Below are 22,459 nucleotides of genomic sequence, written 5' to 3' on the forward strand. Positions count from 1 at the left end.
CACACACACACACATATGCCATTAAAAAGTATGAACAAGCAGTAAAAATGAATACAGTACTAAAGTGCTCTTAAAGATCGATGTCATATAAAGTCTAATGTATTTATCCAACTTTTCATCCAGGGAATTTTATAATTTCATAAACTTTCTTGTAATTTTTAAATTATACAACAGTATAGTCATTTGCCAAGTAATGTATAGAAACCTTAGTATCCCAGCAAATATTGTTTCTTAATTCTAGAAATGTCTAAAGTAGATTTATTTGCGTAACAGTTCAGTACATTTGAAGCCATCATATATTCATAGCATTATCCCTCTTACTTCATTATTTAGCTATATATTTTCTCCCAAATTCCATTCTAAAACTTGAATGTCTGTTTGTAAGATTGATAACTTCTGTAGCTAAAACTGTATTAATCTAGTAATTCTTTTAGATTTAATTTAATTCAAGTAATTTAAACATGAATGAATAAAAAGAATAACAGATCATTCCTATTAAGTGAATATTTAGAATCCTGGCTTTTATAGTGAACATTCTGACCTCTTGGATCAAACATTTGTTTCCTGTAACTATTCTAATTTTCAATACATAATTTATTAGATTACATGAATAACTAGAATACTTTGTGATATAATTTTATACAGGAAACTTTTATCCGTTTGCTTTAACGGGTACTTAAAAATATATATCGACATATCTGAGATTCAAACAGAACTTAAAATTGCTCATTGTGTATTGTATATCTTGTCTCATCTTTTAAATTTAGTGAATAATACTCCCTCCAAATGCTGGAGATTGAATCTAGGACCTCAAGCACGCTAGGAAGGTACTGTCTCAGTGCTATATACCTTAACCATAATAGGTTTTTGGTCATTAATGTTAGATGAATCTAGAATTCTAAATTGGCCATAAACAGGTCTGGCTAGTCCTAAATTTAAGCGTGTAGCTTTTCATGAAAAATTTTTAGGAAAGACCACCAGTGGGATGATATTAAAGTTAGCCAGCTTTCAACAGTTTTTTAAATTTAATTTAAATACAGACACTTAAATATCTATAGATAAATTTTTTTGAGGTGTTGTGACCAGGTTAATAGAAACCTGTGACCAGGCTTTATATTATAGTGTTTTTAAAACTATATATATATATATATATATATATATATATCTTAAATTAATCACTTTAAAGCCTATAAACATATATTACCAGTAATCATTTTTTCACAATATTTGTTATATTTTTTAATCTCGCCTGTAGGTCCTTTTGATTTTTTAATCAATACATTTTAGTAAGTAGCTCAGACTCATTTATTTGTCAGAGATGGAAATTAAATTTTGGAGTTATTGTAATACTAGTGGACTAATATTTTAACACATGAAAGTGAATAAAATGGTGTAACTGAAGCACATGAGTAACAGAGAAAATGTCAAGTATAAGATGTTTTAATGAAGGAATGAAATGGGCACGGGAAATGTGGAATAAGAAACTATGCTACAGTGATACTGAGTTCACTAAAGATGCCTTAATTTGGTGGGGCAGCTTCTTAGAGGGTAGAGTAGAAAATTGTGTATGAAAACATAAGCTGAAATGAGATTGAAGTCCCACTGGAAAATTAATCATCCTAAGACAGATCGTTTCTGGCCCTGGGTTGTCTGTGGAAGCCGCAGCCATTCTGGTGTCAGCAGAGGGTGGTTCAGGGAGAGACGGATTGGTCCACCTAATGAACCTCAGTTATCCATCCAAAATGTTTTCCTTTTTCTTTTTCCTTGCCTGAAATTTTCTCACATGATGTGAGGATACGTTTTATTGTCAGTTTCATGCACTGTTTTCTTGGCAGCTGGATTCTTGGTTGTGTGTAGTTTGTTTCTCCATGATAAAAAGGGAGATTGTGTCTTGTGATGAGAAGACAGCCAGGCAAGAGATGCAGATGCCAGTTAAGATAACTAACTTTTTTGTGGCTTTCCATGAGACCTTCAGCATCACTATTCCTACTGTTTTTTCAACGTAGACAGTAATAATGCTTGCTTGCCATTTTACGTTAATAGTATAATCCCCACAATAAGGTATCTTTGAAATCTTACAATTAAAATTCTTGTCAAACAGATAGTAATTAATACCTTTATAATCTTAATATTTCACTTCTTTTTATGGAGATATATGTTGTTGTTGTCTTGGTTCCGGGAACCAAACTCAGTGCCGCACGCTTGCCATGCAGGTGCTGTGCCGCAGAGCTGTATCCCGTGCAGAGCTTCACAGTTGTGGTTGAATATACCTGGCTGCCTTTAGGGACTCAGTGTCATCTGAGAATCCCTTTGTTGAGTTAATTTTGTATTTTGATTTAGAAATGGAAATTTGCTAATAAACCCTTTTTCCTCATCTTTTGATAGAATACATGGTAATATACATCCCATATTTTCTTTTATTATACTCAAATCTAGATACTTTGCTCAGTGAACAGATACATAACTTGCTTTGGTAAGGGTATGAACAGAACAGAGCATGCTTTTTTGTTACACCCGGGTTTCAGCCTTAAATTACATGCGTCAGTTACTGTTTTTGTAAAATTGATATTTAGAGTTGCTTCCTAAAGATATTCACACTACTAAGTATGTTCTTGAAGCATGGAAATAATAATTTTTTAAAATATAGGATAACTAGATCCAGAACAGTGCAAAATTATTTCCTAGGTCTGAATGTTCTAAGTCACTGATTCTCAGGGTGGCACCTGGTCTTCAGTGTCAACAGGAATTGTTAGCAAAGCAGACTGTGGAGCTTCTGAATCAGAAATTGAAGAAATGAGGATACAGCATTAGAATTAATAAGCGTTAGATGCTTTTGATGCCTTGTAAGTTTAAGAATTGCTGTTCCAAGTGATTGATTACATTCTGCTATTCAAAGTGTGGTTTGGATTCTGTTCTGGTATGTGAGAAGAAAATGCAACTCAGGCTCCCATTGAAGAGCTGTTAATTGCTTTGATTGGTCACATTAGTGCAGAGATCTAACACATAGTTACAGAGGATTGGATATTCTGTGTGTACCTGGAAGAAGGCTAAGTGGCAGCCTAAAAGTTACTTTCCATTTGAGAATGAGAATAGGGTTAACTTCTAAGGACTTTTTCAACATGATGATAATTTGCTTTAAAGTATCTACTAGTTCTTTAATCTACAATCACAAATATAGAAAGTAGTATTAGAAAGTAGTATTCATTATAAACTGAATATACCCTACGTTGATGTTTAGAGATTTGTAGGGAAAAAAAGATCTGTCAGTATTATTAGAATCTATTGAATTCTATAGAACTAAGCTTTGTTTTCCAGGATTTAGCATTTGATTTTAATTTCAGTTCCTTCCTTCCTTCTTCCCTCAAAAAGAGAACACTTCATTTACAAAAAACCCCCAGTGTATTGAAGTATGTATCTTGTACTCCACAGTATGTAGAAGAAACTCCTTTTAGGTACACTGCTATGTTATGTGGTAATTATTATGTGTACCCATTTACTCATTCATAGCTGACTAAATGAAACAGGATGTTTTCCTTACAAAAGAACTATTGCATTACCTAATCCTTTCTTGTGTAAAAATTCATATATTTGGTTGAATTTTTAAATAAGTCTTTGCTTTGTGCTCATCTTTATATCAGCGTGAGAATGGAATTTATCTTTCTAGAGTAATTTATCACATCACCTTTTTTTATTAAATATAAAACTTTGAAACAAAATATAGTTAACCATGATTCAGTATTTCTTCATCATGACTTTTCTGTATTGGACAATTCAAAACATGGACATTGGAGGGAAAATATTTGGTTTATCAGGAAAAAATGAAAATCTGAGATTAGATACAGAAAGAAAAGGAAGTGTTTTCTTAAGAAACATAGATATTGGTCAGTACATACGGGAATAAGACTCAAATCATCTGAAGATGACCATTTCATAATACTGTGATATATTTAATCTTTAATGTCCATCATGAAATAGATTAACTCTCACTTATATTTTGTGATTACTTCATAGGCCTCTCAGTGAGGAAACAGTTTAAATATCAACATTTTTCTGTTTTTATGCTGATATTCTTCACTGTGGAAGGTAGTACATGCTCTACAAATGGGAAAGATTTTATTAAGTATCTGTAACAGTACAGCAAATGCTTCCCAAGTAGCTTCCCAATGCCATTTTCAGATGCTGCATTTTGTTTCTGTGAACTGTCACGTGCTTAATTCCAGTGGTGTGATGTTTAAAGTCTCTTGAACATGTGATTATGCATGTGATGAAGTACTTTCAAATCTATGTGGAATAGTCATCATAGAAGTCTTATTAATTCTCATTAATGCTCTCCACATAAAGATAATGAATAGTTTACTCCTGCTGTTAAGGTTATTGTAAGTTTTCCATAATGGTTTCAGAGTTTAACTCAGTATAGAGTTTATCTCTATCCTTGATTGTCAGTGATTGCCTTCAGACATTACCCAGGTATTCTGCAGGTTACTTTTTCCTCTCAAGAATTTGTCTCAAGAGGTGGCATTGTCCTCATTTAAAGATGAAGAAACTAATGGTGAACGTTGGTTAGCATAGTGGGAGAAATGTAGGAGGCAGTTAAATCACGGTACACTGGACTTCACGCTATGTGGGCTTTTATCCAGCCAGGCTCCACCATTAAAGCTGTGTCCCTGAGGAAGTTTCTTAACACTCAGAAGTCTCCATTTCCTAATATATTGAAAGAAACAAGAGTGCCAATCTCTTAAGACCATTATGGATATTAAATAAGATATAGAAAAGTGTTGGGCATACAGTGTGATAGTTATCCTGTGTTGTTACTAAATAATTTAAAGTCACTCTGATGTTAGGGAGTAGCTCTGTGACAGTCTCCTGTTACCTCCGTACTTTTCCATTGCTTTCTAATTAATACATCCATATCTACATGAAAGTGAATAGTATTTATATACCTTATAGTCCATTTTAAGAACAGGGAATTAGTGTTTATGAGAACAGCAACTAGAGAAAAATCTTGATTGAAGGCCAAAAATTATAGTTTAGGTGGGGCGAACTGGGAATAAAACAAGTTTTGTAAAGCATCACAGTAGTATTTTTTAGATAACATTGGGAAATGACCACCCTTCCTGAACTCATCTTTGCACAATATTTACTTAAATCCTTTCCTGATGACTAACATAAAAATAGAAGCCTCCAGTGATGATTCCCAAAGTGCACGTAAGCAGCGGTCATGCATGTTAAATATTGCCCTTCCAGCATTTTTAGTTATAAAAGTCCTAGAAAATAAAATAAATTGTTCCGTTATTTTTTCTAGCATCTAAGTTCCTATAATACTTCATTAAATCCCATTCTGGCACAGTATTTTTGAATGTTGTTTTCTGTTTCTTTATCTTCAGAGCTTATAGACCCTACTTAAAGGCAGGGTCTACCTAATGTCTAATTACATTGTCTAACACCTTTAATGCAAGCCTGAAAAGAAATTATAAATTACTCTGAGATGGTCTTTCTCTTATTCAGCTTCTTGTGGCTAAGAAGTGTTCCCTTGTTGTTGATTCTAATTGAAACTGATATCAATTCCACTGATTAAAATTTGATTTTAAGATCCCTAATGGTTATTAAGGCGGTTGTAGTTTGAGTGTGATAATTAGCCCATTTTTAGGTTTAGTTTGTATATTTTATAATGTAAGAGTCTTGGGTTGGTTTTGTTTTCTTATCGTAAGTCAGTACAAATGGTGCTTTACACTTAAATTGTGCTTTATATTTAAGCATTCGGAAAGATTTGCAAAGTGTCTTTCACTTTGGCATCATGAGGTTTTATTGCATTGCAAATTCAGCTATTAAAAAGCAGCAAGAACCTAAGAGTAAGGTAATTCTCCACCTTTCAGTGAGAAAAGTTTTAACTTTTCTTTGGTCTTTATAAACCAGTAGATAAATTTGCCTCACTCTTTCTTGCCCCAAGGAAGTCTGTTCTCTGGCCTTTTGGAATTGTTACCTTCAGAGGCCAAACTTCTGGTCTCTTCTTTCAGAGAGATAGCTTCCAACTTCTGCAAAGTCAAGAACTTGGCATGATTCTGATATGACACATCACTGGTGGTTTACCAGAAAATATGCTGCAAACATGAAAAATGTTTATGTGATATGTTCCTTAAACTGAGAGACAGTCTGTTTATTAGTACATCTTGCTTTTTTGCTGAGCCAGATTATTCTTATGAAATGAAAAGTGACAGATTAAAGATCAGAAAAATTGAATCGATTAAAAATGGAATATATATTATATATATATATGTATTTATTTAAAAGAGTATACTTTGTAAGGACACAGTTATTAAGCTCCAGAAGCACTGCTAGTAATAAGAGCTACCATTTATTTGAACTATTGATCTGCTGTATGTTAGGAATTCCAAATATATTCATATTACCCTGCACAACAGGATGGATTTTATTTTTAGTTACCAGTCCATACAGAGAATGTTATGAAATAGGCTCAAAAACGTACCCATTTAGCCCACTTAGTAAACAGAAAAGCTAGGCTTTATACCCATGTCTGTCAGATATATCACCAGATAGCATTAATCACGTGGTTTCTTTCTTTCTTTTTCTTTTTCTTTCTCTTTTGTTTTGTTTTTGAGGTACTGGGAATCCAACCCAGCCATGCTCTGCCATTTAGCAACATCCTCAGCACTTAGCATTTTTTTCAGACAGAGTCTCCTAGAGTTACCCAGGTTGGTCTCAGACTTTCCATCCTCCTGCCTTACCATCCAGAGTAGCTCGGGTTACACGCTTGCAGCACATGCTTTTCATTGAGATATCTTGAAGTGTTTAATAAAATGCTAAAGTAAATGGAGCTGTCATTATTACTTCTGTTTAGGTGTGCTGCCTCCCATTTTAAACACACACGTGCACATGTGAGTATGTGCGCACACGCACTGTACACACAGGGAGAAGAGATGGGAAACAGCGGTGCGGCATGCCGCCTCCAACAGTGGGCACCACCGCTTCATACTTCCTTTCGTGTGTGCCTGCATGTGCAGCTAAAAGCTGAACGTAAAATGTCAATAACATTTTATATAAGTAAGTCTTTTTTTGGGAACAACTTCAAACAGAACAAAACATAGATGAGTAAATGGAAAACCATACACATTGGGTAGGACCATTCAACATAGAATTGATTTATAATTTTATCACAAACATAAAACTTTACTTTTTTTTTTAACCCAAAAGTTAAGTGGATTCTAAATTTCTTAGAAATACATTGATATGCCATATGGTTGTTGTTTCTCCTTTCCACCACTAGTTCCTTGATATTTAGATGTTAAAATCATTGTTGTAGGTTACGTTCAACATCACATGATTCTTTTAAACTTCTAAATTACATGGTAAAATTCATACGGTGAAATCATGAAAAATTTTATTTAACAGCGTGTCAACTGACAACTTGATTATGTGCTTCAGTTTTGTTATTAGTGGCAAAGGCTTATTTATATAGTCATTGTAGTTTCAGTAGACACCAGTGTATCAGATTATTCTCTGTATTTGGTGCTCAGTGATTTTCTGTTACAGCCCTTTAATATTGCTTATTTTAAAATCTACCTACCATGTCTTTGTTTTCTTTCTATAGTTGCATTAAAATCTTCCCCCACTGATAGAAACGGGGGCCAGGATGACTGTGGAGCACCGTTCAGAAGTCGTTTGAACTTGCAAGAAGGAGAATTTTTATTACAGGTAAATTTTAGTAAAACAGTTTCTTAAAGTAAGGAAATACTTGGGCCAGGAATTTAGCTCGCCTGCATAAGCACCTGCCTGGCAAGTGTGAGGTTGTGAGTTCAATCCCTGGTGCAAAGAAGAAAAAAAAGGAAATTTTAGTTAATATAGTTTCTTAAAATAAGAACAGTTTGTAAATGTAAGATTAATCAGTTGATTTTTTAATAATTCCCAGTGTAGTTCTTATCCAGTGTTTTGTGCCATTTTCACATGAACTAGAACAGTGATATACACTATTGTATGATAAATGAAATTATGTGAAATGGATTCATTAGAGGTTACGTCATCACCCCGCATGTTATTGTTTTGTCTTTTTGAGACAGGGTCTCACTGTGCAGTTCAGGCTGGCCTTGAGCTCACTTTGTAGCCCAGGCTGGTCTTGAACTCACAGCTGTCCTCCTGCCTCAGCCTCCCAAGTGCTGGGATTATAGGCACTGCATGTTGTATTTAAGACATTATGTTTATGTATGTTTTTTTGGAATGTAGCTCAATTAAAATATGGGTGCATTTATTTAATATTTTAAATTTTTTATCAACTTTTTCAGTAGTCTTATAACTTACATTTCTTTTTAGCAACTATATTAATTCATGTACTATAGATTTTCTCAACAACTTCAATTCTACATTGTATGTTTAGATCTTAGAGAGTTTTGTCTGTGAAAGCATCTTAAATCTTTTAAAGTTTGTTTTATTTCTTTTAGAATAATACTGTGCTTCATTCTCACTCTGCATTTTCTAATATTTATTTTGTTGAAATGAGATAAAACAAGATGTGTGTTTCAACATGCACTCTCATTCCATGCTAACTTCAAGTTTCATCCATTGAACCAAATGGAAGACCTTAGTTTGCAATGTGACAGAAAGTTGCTACAAGTTTTAGTAGCTCCGGTAGTCCATTGATTAGTGGTAGAATATAGTCTAATAATTTATAACATTCTTCTTACAATTTTCTAATTGTGTCCAAGTTTCTGTACTTTTCAAAATTTAAAATGCTTTCATTCTGCTAAATAACTTGAATATAGCTAAGCATGATTTCTCTCCCACTCCCAGGTAGGGTCTTTCTGTATATTTAGCTAAAACATAAAGGTTTCTAATTGAGTTCATAGGAAAGCATTCTAATAATTGCTGCTTAATGTGACTAGACACATTTTGGGCTGTGTATTAAGCTAATAATGAGATCCTTTATTCAAATGAAAATATGGATTGATTGGCCCAGCAGTTCTTAAGTTGGTTTGTTGTGATCAAATGATATTTTTCTAAAATGTTTAGACAGGCATATCATTTGCCAAGGTCACAGAATAGTGCGAATGCAAAGCTAGAATTATATACATTTTTTAATTATCTGGAAATTGAAGAACCTTGCATGGTTAAAGTGAACCCTCATGTTAAAAATTATATTGAGACCACTTTTAGACTTCTTCAGTAGGAAATAATGCATATTCTCATTTGCTAAGGACCATGTTTCTTTGTGAAGAATCTACTCATCAGCTTTTTCATTGCTGAGACAGAAACCAGACATGCACAGGTTATAGGAGGAGAGGTGTAATTTGGCTGACTGTTTCTAGTGTTTAGTCTGTGGTCAGCTCCCCCCAAATTATGCTCATCCATGTGGAAGACATGGCAGAGGAAAGCTACTCATATCAGGGGATTCCAAAAACTGGGGGTGAAGGAAGAAGTCAGAAAGGAACAGCACCTCCCATTCCAGGTCGGTGCCCCAGGGGCTTGCTTCTGCTATGTCTCCCTTCTAACAGCACATGCAGTACTGAGTAATCAGTGATGAATCCACCCAGGAGTGCAGCACCCCCATGATCCAGTCACCTTCCTAACACATGAGACTTTGGAGGGAAATTTTAAATCTAAACCATAACACTTTGCTTCTGGTCCCCAAAAGGCTTATATTCATCTCATGTACTATTCATTTAGTCCATCTTTAAGAATTTTCAAGCTTATAAGTTCTATCTTTGCTTAAAAGACCAAGTCCAAAATGTCTCCTGAGACTCAAAGTAAACTCTTAGGTATGAGCACCTGTAAAAATAAAAAAGAAAGTTGAATACAATACACAATGGCATTGGGTAAACATTTCCATCCCCAAAGGAAGGAATTGGGGATAAAAAGGAAGTGGACCAAAGCAATACTGGAAACCACTGGGGAAAATGTTAAATCCTGTAGCTCCATGTCCAACAGCCAGGGCAGCTTTGCATGAGCTGTGGTTTATTTCTCATATACAGTATTAAATAGTAAGGAACCTCAACATGGTTTTCAGAGAGTAGTAATTTGTGACTAAAACCAAAAGAATGCTATCTTTATGTAGTTATCATATTCTTTCTGTTAATTTGCTAAGAAAATCATTCAGTATAGTAATGATATTGCTTTTATATGTATTTATGATAATTTGAGCTATATGAAAAAATATTACGCATCTATTCTTTTTTATAAGTTTCTGACAACATTGGCCTAAAAGGATTTGATACGATGACCTGAATTACCCTTTTGTTTTCCAGTGTATTGGTGAGGTTTTTAGATGTATTACATTTGTTTTCCTATTTGGAAAAGTTCTCTAAAATAATATGATAAATTATTAGTACTCTCTAGAAAAATTACTTTTAGGATGAAACAGTACAGTGTTGGGCATACACTGTTATTGCCCACAAAATTTAAAAATATCAAATTTGAGTTGTGTTTATCACTGAATGTTCAACTTCCCAATATGTGGAATTTTTACCCTGAGAATATTGACAGGTATTATTGTATTATTTCTGCAAACAAAGATCTAATAATATATCAGTTGTAGTTAATGAGAGCCAGGCAAAGTTTGCAATTAAAAAAAGTATTTGCAAGGCATCAGTTCATGATGGTTAAATACAAGGCTTCTGAGCCAGACCAAGTTAACCTCACGGCACAGCTTTCTTCTGCCTATGTGACTGGTACAGTTGTTTCCCTCAGTTTCTTCATCTGTAAAACTGAAATATGGTACCCAATATGAGTTTTGTAGAGGATTAGAAAACTTTAGTACATAAAACCTTTTAGAAGAAAATTGCTACATAATAGATACAATCTTTATAATGAAGTTATCAAAAGCATATCATGGAGCAGTGGTGGTGAAGGTGAGAGAATCAGAGTGAGAAGAGTTACTGTTACTTTCCTTAACGTGTCTCATAATGAGAGTATCCACCCAACTCTGAGCAACATAAGCCCAGGGGCAACAGCTTGTTAGCTCAACTCTTGAATATGGGCTTGAATATGTCCTCTTCGGTAAGTGTTGCATGAGCTAATTATTATTAATATATCCTTTTATAATTCTAAGACATGATCATGAAAACCAATCTTTATTCATTCCCATAATCATAGACTATCATACCTTATAGTAATTGAGTGCCAACCATATGCCAGGTACCAAGTTAGATACATCATTATATCCATCCAATAAAGTTCCAGTTTTTGAAATGGTGACTCTAAAGCTTGAAAGGGTGAATCACTTCAGCCACCATGCTAGTAAGGGACAGAAACAGGAGTCCAGCCCAGATGTGACTGCACACCTTGTGGTTCTCACACTAAACTGTACCATTTCTTCACTTCTAGGGAGAAAGAGCCTCTGAAGGGTTAAGCCATGCTCACATAGCAAAGAATGACATCCTGTACCAAAGTGAACTTAAGCAGGAAACAGAATTTTATTTTAGAATTAAAATATGTAACTATAAACACTTAAAGTGATCTAAAATATTTTTGTTATCCAAGGAGAGAACAGAAGTATTAATTAAAATTGAACTAGCCTAGCCAACTAGAAAAATGGCAGAATGGGGCATAACTTCCAAACTAAAGGAAATAATATGAAATAAAGGTAAACTGCATCGGACAGACATCGGACAGAGAAGCCTACTACAGACAGACAAATGGCAGTAGCACATACAAAATGGTTGTCTCAAATATAAATATATATTTGTGATTTTATTAGTCTTAACTGATTTATTTGCTCTATAATTTTATATATGTATTATGTTTGAATTCTATGTGTTTTATGTGTATTATTTTCCAGTAAAGGATAAACTATAATTGTTTGAGAGATCCAAATTACAGATTGCATCAGTGCTTGAAGTCTTTGTAGAAAAACATATTTTCTTCCATCTAAATTTTTCTCTAATTAGCATCTTTACCTGCTATATTTCTCTTAAAAAGCAGTATGATAGGTTATAGTGATGATTTTTATAGTTTATACTTAAAAATATCTATAATATATTTAAAAGTCAAACTCTGGAGTATTAGATAAAAGAAGAATCAATTTTATATTAAATTTTCTGTGTTTGAGCTTTAAATTTAGCTGTTTTTTCTGTCTAGAAAATAGGAATAAATTTCTTCTGAAGCCAGAGAGGTGTGGCATGTCTGTTTATGAAGTATAATAATTTTAAACATTTTGAAAGGAAGAGTTTTCAGAGATAAAAACTGTTCTTTTTAATCTTGACAGTTGGTGGTTGTAAAAATTTTAATTTCTGTTGCTAATATAATTTTTTATCCTTGTAGGCTCTGAATGGCTTTGTATTGGCTGTCACTACAGATGCTTTGGTCTTTTATGTGTCTTCAACTATACAAGATTACCTGGGCTTTCAGCAAGTAAATATATTTTTCATGTAGCATTTAAAATAGTTTTGGAAAAGGAACTGTCTACTTATGCTCTTACGGTTTAGGGGCAGAATTGACTTTATATTTGAAATACAAGGTAAAAATACATATATCCTGAAAGAATAAAAAATCGTTCCTTTGCAGCTAATATGCTTTTCCTAATACTCATAATTTGTAGCACTATGGTTTCATTAAATGTGTCTATGAGTCATGATTTTTTTTTATTTGTTGATAATTTCATGTAAGAAACTTCCAAGTGGATGGCTAGGTATGGTGGTGCACACCTATAATCCAGCTCTGAGGAGGCAGAGGCAGGAGGATTGCCATGAGTTTGAGGCCACCCAGAGCGACATAGTGAGTTCAAGGCCAGCCTGAACTACAGAGCAAGATCCTGTCTCAAAACAAAAAAAAAAGGAAAGAAAAAAAGAAACTTTCAGGTGACCTATGGAAAATAAAGGAAATAGATTAAAGCTGGCCTGAAGAATGCATAGTGCTCAAATGGATGAATATGGGCCCATAAGAGGAGGATAAACATTCTGATAGGAATAGGCAGGAAGACTTTGCAGGGAACAAATGTTTGCCTTATTAGGCAGCATTGAATGAATGGTGAATAAATGAAATTATATTTTGCATATTTTATGGACACAGATATATGTTAGAATTTGAGATCTGATTCTAAGTACAGTACACTTGAATACTTGCTATTTTTATATATCTATTTCTCATGTAATGCACATTCCGAATCACCTGAAACACTTGATGAAGTCTCTGAGCTCCATGCCCAAATACTTTGACTCATTAGGTCAGAGCATAGCTGGGAATTTGCATACCTAATGGTTTCCTAAGGTTTCTGGTCTGAATAGTAGTGTCGGTATGACACTGTGATACAGATTCAAGTTGCCAGTCTCCATAACACTATATGGAACTTAAATGGACTAGTTTTGACTATATTTTATGCATAACAAAGGGAATGTATATCTTTCAGATTATGTTTGAAATTGTAATTTTGGCAGTTTAATAGGTATCATAGAGATAATTTAATGCTAAAAGATGACCTAAGAATTGATTACAAAAGTAATGGAATCTGGCTATTCCTACAAAGTCTAAATTTTAGATTTCTTTGAATTTAAAGGAAATATAGAAAAGCCTATTTGAAACAGTGAATTATGTAACTGTATTGACACTGATTTGCTATTATAACTTATATCAGTTAAGGAAATCTAAGAAATTATCCATGTTCAAGTTTATTTTTCTCTCATGCATACACATGGGCTAGATATTCTTTAAGCAGACATTCATTTCTGACATGGCAGCACATTAAGGCACCATTTTCAAAACTGCATTTGTGACTCACTAGTGGGTAATAATGCAGTTGACATAGTGGATCACCATCAAACTTTCTTTTTAGTTGCTTAGGATGGAATGAAATAAAATAATATAGAATGCACAATATCATCACACACAAAGGTAAGTATCTCATGAAATTTTTTTCTAAGTGTGCATGTGTGTGTGCATGCACATGTGAGAGAATGAGAGAATACGTGTTTTGTGTCACACTGAGAGGCGTGAGGAGAGAGGGCATTCTAATACGGTAAAGGGATGATCCCTTACTCCTATGGAGTCTGCCTGCAGTCATGGTTCATACAAAGAACACTATTTAGGCACAGTAGAGAAAGTGCAAGGTGGATACTGCTAAGGGTAGAGAAGTCAAAGAGTACGGAGAGTTCCTGGAGAGACTGATGAAAGAGATAAGACTTACAGCTCAATAAGCGGATAAAAAGCGTAAGCAGATCTTACGGTGGCACACTTAGTGAATGAGCGAACGTGGAGGGCACCTGTTGAGCAACTGCGTTCATGTGGTAGTGACAGTACGTAAGCTTTGGGCTTATCAGTTTCACTGCTAGTTTCTTTTTCTAGCTTTTCCTATTTTGGATGCCAAGGGAGCTTTGCCGGTCATTCCCTTTACATTCATCACCACTAACAGGCACCCACTGACCTAGATAGGTCCTGAAGTTACTTTAGTAAGCGTGTAGTTCTTTAATCAGTGCTCTCATTTTATTTCCTTGTTTCATTTTTCTTTAGTCTGATGTCATACATCAGAGTGTGTATGAACTTATCCACACTGAAGATCGAGCTGAATTTCAGCGTCAGCTCCATTGGGCATTCAACCCTTCACAGTGTTCAGACTCTGGACAAGCAATTCCTGGTAAGAATGTTTAACGAAACATAGCATTGGTGATTTTTGAACATGCTTCTATAAAAGAAAGTGAGGAACCTTTAGAGATTAGAACTCTTACTGAAGGTGGATAAATAGCAAGAAGTATTACTATTAGTATTAATATTAGTATTAGTATATGCTAGAGCCAGGTCACAAGATCTGATGATCTAAGGACTATTTGGTAAACAACAGCAATTGAGGAATTAAACACAAACGATGTTGTCATACTTGGTAATATATTTTATAAAATAACTTATTACCATCATGAAAGATATGTAGAATATATAAAATAGAAACAGGAGTGCTTATAAATTAGTTTGATTAAAATGTTTCAAATAAAAAGTAAACTAGCATAAGCAAGTATGAAAAGTATTTCTTAATGCAAGCAACATTTTCAATAATATATGGAAAGTGTTAAAACAACAAAAAATAGGGAAATTGTTGAGAGTTATAGCTCAATTAAATAAGAACAAAGATTAAGTCCTGTGTGATAAAATTTGTCCAGTAAATTTTTTATTTTTTAAGTCATTTTAAAAACTATTTCTTAATTCAGAATACAGACTCCAGTTTTTAAATTAACATAATTTTAAATTTAATTTTACAGCAAAACGGAGTTCTAGTTTGTGTTGCTTTTGTTTGCAGAACCTCATGGCCTCCCACAGCCAGGAGTCTCTTACACCACAGAGCGGCTTCCTCCAGAAAACTCCCCTTTAATGGAGAGGTGCTTCGTATGCCGACTAAGGTGTTTGCTGGATAATTCATCTGGCTTCCTGGTAAGGTTCAGAGTCTCACAACACTGGTTGATACTGCTAAGGCATACAAGCAAAAAAGAACAGTTAATGGAAGCCAGTTTTCTCTGGTTAAATTTGATTTCAGTTTTTAAAACATACTGAGTAATTTGATAAGGTGATTTTTAAAAATTGTTACTTTAGGGTTTAATATTTTCCATAACTTAGAAAACTCTTTCCTTTAGGATGCAATAGAACTGGTTGAAGTAATTTGGAGCATTCTATCAAAAATAGATACAAATAAACCACGTATTTTTAGGGCTTTTTTGAAAGCAATGGTAGAGAAGTATCTAGTCCTTCTATAACAGGAGGATGTTTACCATCTTGGGGTTTAATGCCTGCTAGATAGGAAAATTATGTCCTTTTCCACAAGTTCGGAATAATGCTGTATAAAAGGCTGATTGTGTATTCATGGTGTGGAATCCTCAGCTGAGATGAGAGGATGTTTCCTGATGCGTAGTCTGAAGGCCTGCAGTGGGTAACTGCAGGGAGCGGCTGAGGCAGGATTCCCAGAGTGGACTTGTTCTGTTCCACTAATTGTATCCTTAATAGCTCACTGCACAAAGTATATTAGAAGAGGATACAGAGCATGTAGACTACTTTTGTACATTATAGAGAATTTGAAGCAAAATATCAAATCTTAAATTAAGCATTTCCAAGCAGAACTTTTAATTCTTGTTTATTTCTGAGATAGTTCTGCTGACCCAGATAGAGTTGTGATTTGAGATACTTTTCCTAGTAGAAGTGCTCAGAATCAGTTAACATTTATTTCTGCGGTAAAATTTCTAGGGCAAGAGGATATTGTGTACCTTTTGCTTCTGACAGACTGATGTCAGAATCATTCCTTTAGGCTACTTGATACAGTTTCAGGCAACTAAACTGATCATGTTAAATTGTCTTCTGTCATCCGAATTATTCTTTATCTTTGATACAGCTCTGTGTTCTTCATGTGATTTCATAATGACTCATTTTACTATTTTTAATAAAATTATATTTTGTTCCTGTAGGAAAGATAACCATGGTATGGAATGCAGTGCGTGCATGTTTGAAAATTAAGGTTTATCCATATTCATTCATTCATTCATTCATTCATTCATTCATTCATTCACTCATGGAATACATCCAGGTGTATCCAGGCGTGGTGTGCAAGGAGTGTGGTGGATAAAAATGTAGGATAACTGCAAGCACAGAAAATAGTCCAAGCACTCCTGTTACCAATTGCTTTAGAATATTTCACATTTTACTTTTGGGAGTGAGTTTAATTTTGCGTCCTTTGCAGAGAGAGGGTTAAAAGAAGTAGCATTTTTCAATCTTAGACACTTCCATGCAGTATGAAGTGTCCTGGAAATAGTCAGGGTGAAAATTTTTTAAAATAGAAGTCATTTGTATTCTTCGTTTTAATGAACACTTTTGTTTCTAAGGCAATGAATTTCCAAGGAAGGTTAAAGTATCTTCACGGTCAGAACAAGAAAGGGAAGGACGGGTCAGTCCTTCCTCCGCAGCTGGCTTTGTTTGCCATCGCCACTCCACTGCAGTCCCCATCCATACTTGAACTTCGAACCAAAAATTTCCTTTTTAGAACCAAACACAAACTGGATTTTACTCCTATTGGTTGTGATGCCAAGTAAGTGAAATTTGTTAACATTTATTGCGTCAAATGTGTATTTTATTCTGTACAATGTGTAGTGTAAGTTCTAATATTCATTATATTGGCTGTTATAGCATGTTTAATTTCATCAGATGCACAAATCATCACATTATTTTGAAATTTATTAGAATACTTGCAAAGTTTATTCTAGTAATGACATTAATTTATCTTACTTTGTATAATTCTTATTAACATTACCATTGTTATTATGAATTTTAACCCTAGAAATGTAGAAACTTTCTAAAATTTACATAGAAGAGTGAAACTGAGCATTCATATATCATATTGTAGCGTATCTGTCTTTTCTCCTTATTTAACAGGAAAATACAAATAGAGTATATACATTCTAGACTTTCACTACAGATTTTGTTGACTCTTAGAACTTATTCATTTTTAGCTATACTAATTTCCATGCTTTGTTCAGAAAAAAAAAGCTAAAAATTTAGCCATAAGCAAAAAAGAGCAATTTACATACATGGGTTTTTCTACCTACTCATGTGAAATTCTGAATGTCAAATTGCAGAAACTAGCATAAACCAGTGAATTTATCTTATAACAGGTTTTTTTAATTCATTCTTATTTAATTTTTTTAAAACAGAGGGCAGATTGTTTTAGGGTACACTGAAGCAGAACTGTGCGCCAAAGGGTCGGGGTATCAGTTCATTCATGCTGGGGATATGCTTCATTGTGCTGAGTACCATATGCGAAGTAAGTTTTAACTCCATATCCTAATACTGCATCTGACAAATGGCATATATCTGGTGTAGGTTTCAAATTATTACATACGTATAGTGTTTAAGGAAACTATTTAGATAAACTTTTACTTTATGTCATGCTATCTTGAATATTCAGAGTGACCTTACTTTGTAAAAATTAATTTTATTGGTACATTTTAGATTTACATAATGATCAGATTTATCATGGGAATTTGACCTGTATATGATATATCTTGATTCTTCTTTTATTCCCATTCCCCTCCCCTCCCTTCAACCTCTCTTCCCTCTTCCCTATTTACAAAAGCTTTGTTTCCATTTTTTCTATTTCTTTTCCCTTCCTTCCTTTTCCCCTTGTCCTTCCCTTGTCCCCTTTTCCATTTGAACATTTTCTTCTATTTTACAATATCTACTACATGTTTTAATCCTTACTTTACCCTTTTGATTTCCCACATCAGAGAAACAGTGTGGTATTTAAACATGTATATTCAAGTGTATGGTCTCACCGTGCATCCATTTACCTGGAAATGTCTTTATGGCTGAGTAATACTCCATTGTATTAAAAAAAAAAAAGCACGTCTCCTTTCTCCATTTCATAGTTAATAGTCATTTGGACTCTTTCTAAGATTTAGCTCTTATAAACTATACTGCTATAAATGTGAGTGTACACATATCACTGTGGTATGATGCTTTTAATTTTTTAAAAGGCTACCAAGAAGGTGAATAATTGGGTAGAATGCATTTTTAGCTTTATTTTTCTGAGTAATCTGCATACTGATATCTACAGTGGTTGCAGCGGTTTACACTCCTTCCAACAGTGAAGAAGGGGTCCTTTTCCTCCACAACCCTGCCAGCATTTGTTATTGGTTGTTTTCTTGGTAAGAGCATTCTTTCTGGAGTGAGATGGAATCTCAGCGTTGTTTTGATTTGCATTTCTTGAATGACCAGTGACTTTGAACATTTTTTTTCATATATTTTTTATTTCGATTTATTCATCTAAAAAGTGTTCATTTCAGATGTCCATTTTTAGATTGGGTCTTTAAATTTAGGGAGTCTGATTTTTTTAAAAGTCTTTATATACCCTAGAAGTTAGTCCTTTGTCTGAGGAACAGCTGGCAAAGTTTTTCCCTACTGTGAGTCATCTTTTCACTATGATGATTGCTCCTATTGCTATACAAAAACCTTTTAATAAGGTGAGATCCCAGTTGTTGATTCTTTATAATATTTCCTTTGCAGTCTGGATTTTGTTCATAAAGTCTTTGCCTGTGTCTTTAAGAGTTGTGTGTATCCTGTCTTCCTGTAGATTTAGTGTTTCTGTTTTAATACTTAGATCTTTGTTCTAATTCAGTTTAGTTTAGTGTTTGGTGAGAGATAAAGATCTAATTTTAATCTTTGGCATGTGGAAAGCCAGTTTTTCTTGCACTATTTATTTAAAGAGGCTGTTTCTTCCAGTGAAGATGTTCAACTCCTTTTTTCAAAGCTAGCGTGGCTGAGTGTGTTTGGAGTTGTTTCTCCATCTTTTAATCTCCTTTACTAATCCTCAGGTCTGGTGTTGTGCTTTGTTTTGTTTTGTTTTTTGCCAGTACTATGCTGTTTCATTACAGTAGCTTTGCTGCTACACAGGAACGTAATAGTTTAATTACTATGAAAATGACCATTTGGGTCCAAAAAGTATTGCTTAAGAATTCTTGAATAGTATCATTGATTCATAAATTAGGTGAATTTTAAAATTTTAAAGCATTGCAAATGGGTGGGAACACATTCCCTATTTAAAAGTAAAGCAATTTTTAAAAAATTTTTCCTCCCAACTGAGTTAATAGTGTCTGTATATTGCATCTATTAACCCAGATCCTCTCACTGGTATCTAATCTTCCCTTTAAACATTGTAAGCATTCAGTCCAAAATGGAAAAAACAAAAACCAAAATCAAAACTCTGAAGAATTGTTTCCATGCCATCAAAAGTTGTTAAGATACTTATCATAATTGGTGGGAGATAAATATAATACATTTGTCAGAAGTTCAGAGAATTTTCAAATATATGGATTCTAAGTTTGATAACTTAATTTTTTATTTTAGTGATTAAGACTGGAGAAAGTGGCATGACAGTTTTCAGGCTTCTTACAAAACACAACCGGTGGATCTGGATGCAGTCTAATGCACGTGTAGTTTATAAAAATGGAAGACCGGATTATATCATTGCAACTCAACGAGCTCTAACGTAAGCAGGAAGACTGGGAATGTGTCCTGTTTATTTCTTTGATAACAGTTTGGTTTATAAGTCTCCTTATATAAAAACCTCATACCAAGGCAACTGAAAATTGAAAAGTAAAATATATATAGAAATAAGAGGTATAGATAAGAGATACTGTAAAGACAGAATGCACAATCTTTATTGAGGAGTTAACATGTACAGCTACAGAAAGAGGATAATGAGAAGTCTAAAATTTTAATCCTGAATTTATGAAGAAAAATGAAAAGTTATCACCATCTATAAAACAAAAGTGATAGATCTATGGAGGGGGGAGAGGAGGAAGGACTGGCCGGCGGTGGCTGAAAAGATAAGAAGTATAATATATAAGTAACCTTTATTTTGGGAATGCGGGGAGAGACACCCCCGACCCCCCGGGGCATGGCATCTCCACCCGGGGGGCCGGTGATCTCTCCCCGGAACACATGGAGTGAGGCACATAAGTAGCCTCGGCCTGGGGTGGAACCCAAGGGGCATTAGGGATGTACAGGTAGACCATTGGTCTTAGTTTGGCGCCAGAGGTAATTTCCAGGGGTGGGGGGAGATAGGAGCTCCCTGGCTTTACCCGCTACAGTATCCGGCCTGGGCCAGCAACCCTTTGAAAAAGAAAATATAATAATGCTTTGTTTAGTATCTGCTTTCTAAACACAGTAGTGATTAATAAGATTTTCTTAGGTATTCTGGGAATGAGTTCTTTGTGAAATATTTGCAGTTTCCGCCACTCTGGAAAATTGCTGTCTGTATATGACTTCTAAGATAAGGCTCAAGATTGAGTTTTTATTCTTTTATATATAGCAGATTGACCAGTAACATTTATTAAAAAGACAGTTTATTGCACTGGCCTTGAATAAAAGGATTTTGACTGTGGTTCTACTTCTAGACATTCTTAGTCGGATTCCATTGGTCTAGTTGTCTAGTTTTGTGCCATCTATATGGCCTTAATTACTGTATGTTTATACTAAGTTTTGATATTTGAGTACATTCTTCATTTAGTTTGTTTGCTTTTTGTTGTCCTCCTTCAAAAGCACCTCAGCTCTTTTTTACCCTTTATATGTCCATATACATTTTAGAAATCAGTTGTTCCCAACAAAATATCTGTTGGAATTTTGAGTGGTATTATATTGAAACTTTAGATCATTTGAGGGAGAATTAACATCTTTACAGTATTGAGTCTTCTAACGCATGCATGTGATGAATGTAAATATATACCCATATAAGTACATGAGTGTATATGTATCTGTGTGTGTAGATACTTAGTTATGTATGAACACTTACAAATTCAAACTCTCTCCCCTCATCAGTATTGCAAGACCATCAGTTTATTAATGTCTTTGAAGATACAGCTTTTGGATTACTGATTCTTGTTGTACATATTTTCCATTTAATTTATTTTTTCTTTATTAATTTTTTCTTTTATTTAGAAATAACTTGCTATCTTTTCCAGTTTTTTTATCAATATATATTTGCAAATACATATCAGTTTTCCTTTGTATTACTTTATTTACAGCCCTTATTTTGGTATCTTATTTTTATCTTTCAATTGCAAATATTTTTTCTAATTTTAATTATTCTTTTTTATTCACAAGTTATTTAGAAATACAGTGTTATTCAATTTTTTGCTGTCAGCGGATTTTTCTATTTGTTTTGTAATTGACTTTTAGCTTAATGCCATTGTAGTCAAAGAACATTCTTTGAACGAATTTTAGTACTTTGAAAGGATTTCATATTCCTTTGAAATATATGATAGTTTATTTTGTGATCTAGTATATGCTCCATACTGAGAAATTATTACATATATTCCTATAGAAGATACTTGTTCTCTTGTTAGCATGGTCTTTTTTGAATATCAGTGTCAGTGCCCTAGTTTATTCATTGTGTTCATATCTTTAGATACTTTTGTATGTGTGTTCAATGAGGTACTAAGAACAGTTGCAGTGTTCATTTTCTGATTACTGATTAAACAGGTTACTTTTTTTATATCCTTTTAAAACATTTTTTTTTTCTGAATTTCCAGTTAATATCGTTTGGTTTTCTTACCTGGTTGTCTACCTTTTGCCTCTTTTGTAGGCTCATTGAAGCCGTTGCCTGTGATGCAAAATTTGGCATTTACATATTAAAAAAAATAGAGGCTAGGATATACCTCAGTGGCATAAGCACCTGTCTGGCATTTTTGCATGTTCATACTAAAGTATAAATATATAAAATTTTCTCCATGCTTTAACTTGATTTATGAATTATTTTGTAAATATGTGGAAAGTTTTCATTTTCATAATGCCAGTTGTCCCGTATTTTCTAGAACTTTGCTTTACTGTTTTATTTACACATCCCTCTTCTGATCAAAGTCATAAGTTCTTATAGATTGTTTTTTTTTTTTAATTTAGAAAGCATGAAAGTATTTTTCTGAAGATTGTCAGGATAGGAATGTATCCTAAGAATGGAATTTACTACCATATTAATTTTAACAAAAGTTACAAATCAGAA

At 33.9% G+C, this 22,459-nt stretch overlaps 1 protein-coding gene across 1 annotated transcript in view; it reads left to right on the plus strand.

Moving 5' to 3' along the window:
* Window positions 1-22,459, plus strand: part of Ahr (aryl hydrocarbon receptor) — a gene marked incomplete at its 3' end in the record, with an annotated part of 40,963 nt that overhangs the window by 13,354 nt on the left and 5,150 nt on the right. The window contains 7 exon segments of the mRNA NM_001173054.1: window positions 7,607-7,710; window positions 12,265-12,354; window positions 14,446-14,569; window positions 15,224-15,354; window positions 16,791-16,993; window positions 17,616-17,725; window positions 19,807-19,948. Of these exon segments, the coding sequence (NP_001166525.1) occupies window positions 7,607-7,710; window positions 12,265-12,354; window positions 14,446-14,569; window positions 15,224-15,354; window positions 16,791-16,993; window positions 17,616-17,725; window positions 19,807-19,948 (904 nt within the window).

The sequence above is a fragment of the Cavia porcellus genome, unplaced genomic scaffold (assembly GCF_034190915.1).
Source record: "Cavia porcellus strain 051 isolate PalLab524CR breed Dunkin Hartley unplaced genomic scaffold, mCavPor4.1 scaffold_2, whole genome shotgun sequence".
NCBI classification, from domain to species: domain Eukaryota; kingdom Metazoa; phylum Chordata; class Mammalia; order Rodentia; family Caviidae; genus Cavia; species Cavia porcellus.